Here is a 3,717-nt window from a genome sequence, read left to right as displayed (position 1 = left end):
TGATCTGTGAAATAATGTCTGGTTAGGCTAGGCTAGATGTTAATCCTCCGCAACTATAATTCACTGTTAATCTCTGTGCAGTCTTTGAGTTAACTTTAGTTGAGAGGATAATTGCAGTTGATTAGAGGTATGTATGAGAATACAGAAAATGATTCCTGTAAACCTCCCTCATACTGGGCTCTGACTGGTGACTCAAGAAGCAACTTTGTGACCTTGGGGTAGTCATTGCTGATTGAAAACTGCACTACCTCCTCATACACTTGAACTGTTTTATTCTTCTCTCCTTTCCCCCCAGGATGACTATCGGGTCTGTATGGACTTCAGCATCATTCAGAAAGATTCTGTCCCTGTGTGCCCTGTGGATGCTTCAGGCTGTTTCACAGCGGAAGTGTCAGATTTCACGGGACAGTATGTGAAGGTCTGTGACTGTAAGGCATAGAAAGATCTCGGTTTCATCGGACTGTTTTTATTCATTAGTTTTTATCAAAACCTTCCACATTTTGGATTGTGGTTTTTTTTTTAGGAAGCTGCTTCTGTTTTGTGTTGCTTCAGTGCATAAAATCAGTACAGGTAGACGGATATTATCAGCTGCATTCGAGCGTCAAGTATCTTTAGAGGAAGCAGGCTCTAGTTTAAAGGAGTTGGGAAAAATGGGCTCTGTCTTGTGACTCATGACGCAACGTTGTGACCTTGGAGTAGTCATTGCTGATTGAAAACTGCACTACCTTAATGATATGGCATGTATTTTAAAAGTGCATGCAGTTACGTAGTGGCTAAAGTATAGATACATTATTTATATAATACATTTGTTATTTGTGCCTTTTACTCATAGTAGTAAAGGTATCCAAATATCAGATTTTAGTTATAAATACTCAATTATATTATGTTACTAAATACTGGAGGATATTTCAGTAGCTACATTTTAATTATTTAACAGGATGCTGACAAAAATATCATCAGGATGCTGAAGGAACAAGGCCGACTTCTTGTTGCCAGCACCTTCACTCATAGCTACCCTTTCTGCTGGAGGTGAGGAGGGGACTGTTTTAGCCAGAGCTTTTGATTTGTGCGTACACTTATGTTTGTGCCACTCCACCAGTTTGTGGTTTCAATCTCATTTGTATTCTTTAGAGTTTGTGTTTGGATACTGCCTTCCTGCTCCAAGGAGAATGTTATGAATGCATACAGTTATTTCTTTTCTCAGGAGTTGTGTTAGAAATACAGACACAGACAACAAAGGAAAAACCTATTTCTTCCCTACTTGTTTCTTGTTTTTTTTTTTTTGTTTGTTTTGAAATACATTTTTATGTATTTCAGAGAGGAAGGAAGAGAGAGAAGGAGAGAGATATAGGAACATGGATGATGAGAGAGAATCATTGATTGGCTGCCTCCTGCACACCACACACTGGGGATCGAGCATGTGCCCTGACTGGGAATCAAACTGTGACCTCCTGGTTCATCAGTCAACACTCAACCACTGAGCCATGCTGACCGGGTCCTACTTATTTATCTTGTGATCTTCTTTACAACTTATATAAAACACTTTACTCTGACATTTTTCAGTCCCCAGTATTGTGGATGTTTTTCCCCACACCAAGCAATTCATTTCTCTGTGACACCAGCTGGGTGTCCTACAATTTAATTCAATTCGACACCATCTACCTAGAGCAGGGGTTCTCAACCTGTGGGTCGCGAACCCTTTGGGGGTCGAACGACCCTTTGACAGGGATCGCCTAAGACCCATTGGAAAACACATATATAATTACATATTGTTTTTTGTGATTAATCACTATGCTTTAATTATGTTCAATTTCTAACAATGAAAATATATCCTGCATATCAGATATTTACATTATGATTCATAACAGTAGCAAAATTACAGTTATAAAGTAGCAACGAAAATAATTTTATGGTTGGAGGTCACCACAACATGAGGAACTGTATTAAAGGGTCGCGGCATTTGGAAGGTTGAGAACCACTGACCTAGAGGCATTATCAGGTCCCAAAGATTAATCCCTGATATACGGACTGGCTTTAGTTCAGAGGTTCCATCTGATCCCTCCATGGATGGGTTCAATTAATTTGCTAGTCAGGCTCAGAATTCCAGGAAACACATTTATTGAAGGATGCAGGTGAACAGCCTAATGGAGAGGTCTGGGAGGGTCCTGTGAGCACTATCATGTGTCCCATGGAGTTGGGATGTGTCGCCCTCCCATTGATGCATTTATCAACCTGAAAACCATTCAACCCCCATACTTTTAAGATTTTAGGCTTCACCACAAAAGTCATGATCAACCATTAGCTCTATTGTCAGCCCTTCTCCCTTCTCAGGAGGATGGAGACAGGGCTGGAATTCCAAGCTATCATGGCTTCATCTTTCCAGTGTCCAGCCCCCATCCAAGGGCCCACACAGAAGCACCTCATTAGAAGAAAAGACACTCTTGTCACCCAGAAAATTAGAAGGGTTTCAGGAGCTCTTTGCCAGGATCCAGGGGCAAAGACATATGTGCATATTTTCTATCATCCTACAGGGACAACTATCTTCTGTGTTGGGGGTCACATTTCTTTAGAATGAGATACATCTCTAAAATTTTCTCATGGAATTAAGTGAGATGTATGTGATAGTAAGTTTTAATACAAGATTATAAAGATTTGGGTGAAATGGAATCTTCCGTGGGTTAGGGTTAGGTTTAGGGTTAGGGTTATGGTTAGGGTTAGGATTAGGGTTAATGTTATGTTCTCAGGCCTCATTTTTGCTGAGTGTGATACTTTTTTTTTCAATGTTTTTATTAATTTGAGAGAGGAAGGGAGAGAGATAGAAACATTGATGAGAGAGAAACATTAATCAGTTGCTCCTGTAGGCTCCACTGGGGATGAAGCCCAAAATCAGGAATTGAATTCGTGACCTCTTAGTACATGGATTGATGCTCAACCACTTAACCACACAAGCTGAGTGAATGTGATATCTTTCCTGGACAGCTGTCACACAACAGGAGAACTCTATATTTTTTCTTGTATTCTTTTACTAGCTTGCCTTTCTTGGTTTTGTGGAGGGTGGTGACCAATACTGAGGATGTAGACATTACTTTTGCAGAAGGCCCAGTAGGTGGTGGTGACATAAGTGAGACACTAAAGGTGGTTGTCCTCAGTGCCTGCACACCTTCTGACCAGCCACACCTCCATTTCTGCTTTCCTAGATCAGATACCCCCCTCATTTACAAAGCGGTGCCCAGCTGGTTTGTGCGGGTTGAGCACATGGTGGACCAGCTGATGAGGAACAATGACCTGTGTTACTGGTGAGCAGTAAGATGTGTGTCTTCAGAATGTTCTTTGTCATGCAGTTAGTAAGTATTGGTTTACACTCCCCCAAATCAATAATTTTAATAGCCATCATTTATTATATATTGTAGTAACATCTATTTTTATTTCTTTTTAGGAACACAAAACAATTTAAATAAGATATAACAAAGTACCATTTTTTTATTATAAGGCATATAGAGTATTTTTACTTTTTTAAAAAAAGCCAAATGGAAATGAGAAACTGCTGTTTATTCATTTTACAGAATGGGATGACTGAAAAACATCTGGCTGTACTCTCATTGTTCATTAGCCGTAAATAATAGTCATTTTCAGGGTAAACATTTGGTTTTGGATATATATCCACAAAAGCCATTTATGATGACAGTTGGCCCTTATAAAACACTGGAGTTGGCAGCA

At 39.7% G+C, this 3,717-nt stretch overlaps 1 protein-coding gene across 1 annotated transcript in view; it reads left to right on the top strand.

Annotated features, from left to right (window-relative positions):
* IARS (isoleucyl-tRNA synthetase) overlaps positions 1-3,717 on the top strand; it is a gene marked incomplete at its 3' end in the record, with an annotated part of 64,218 nt that overhangs the window by 39,830 nt on the left and 20,671 nt on the right. Inside the window, exons 10-12 of the mRNA XM_015559822.1 lie at positions 233-418; positions 938-1,029; positions 3,198-3,296. Of these exons, the coding sequence (XP_015415308.1) occupies positions 233-418; positions 938-1,029; positions 3,198-3,296 (377 nt within the window). The remainder of the gene's footprint in view (positions 1-232; positions 419-937; positions 1,030-3,197; positions 3,297-3,717) is intronic.

Source organism: Myotis davidii, unplaced genomic scaffold (genome assembly GCF_000327345.1).
Source record: "Myotis davidii unplaced genomic scaffold, ASM32734v1 scaffold315, whole genome shotgun sequence".
Classification (NCBI taxonomy): Eukaryota; Metazoa; Chordata; class Mammalia; order Chiroptera; family Vespertilionidae; genus Myotis; species Myotis davidii.
Note: the sequence above shows the minus strand (reverse complement) of the source record. Positions and strands in the feature narration are given on the sequence as shown.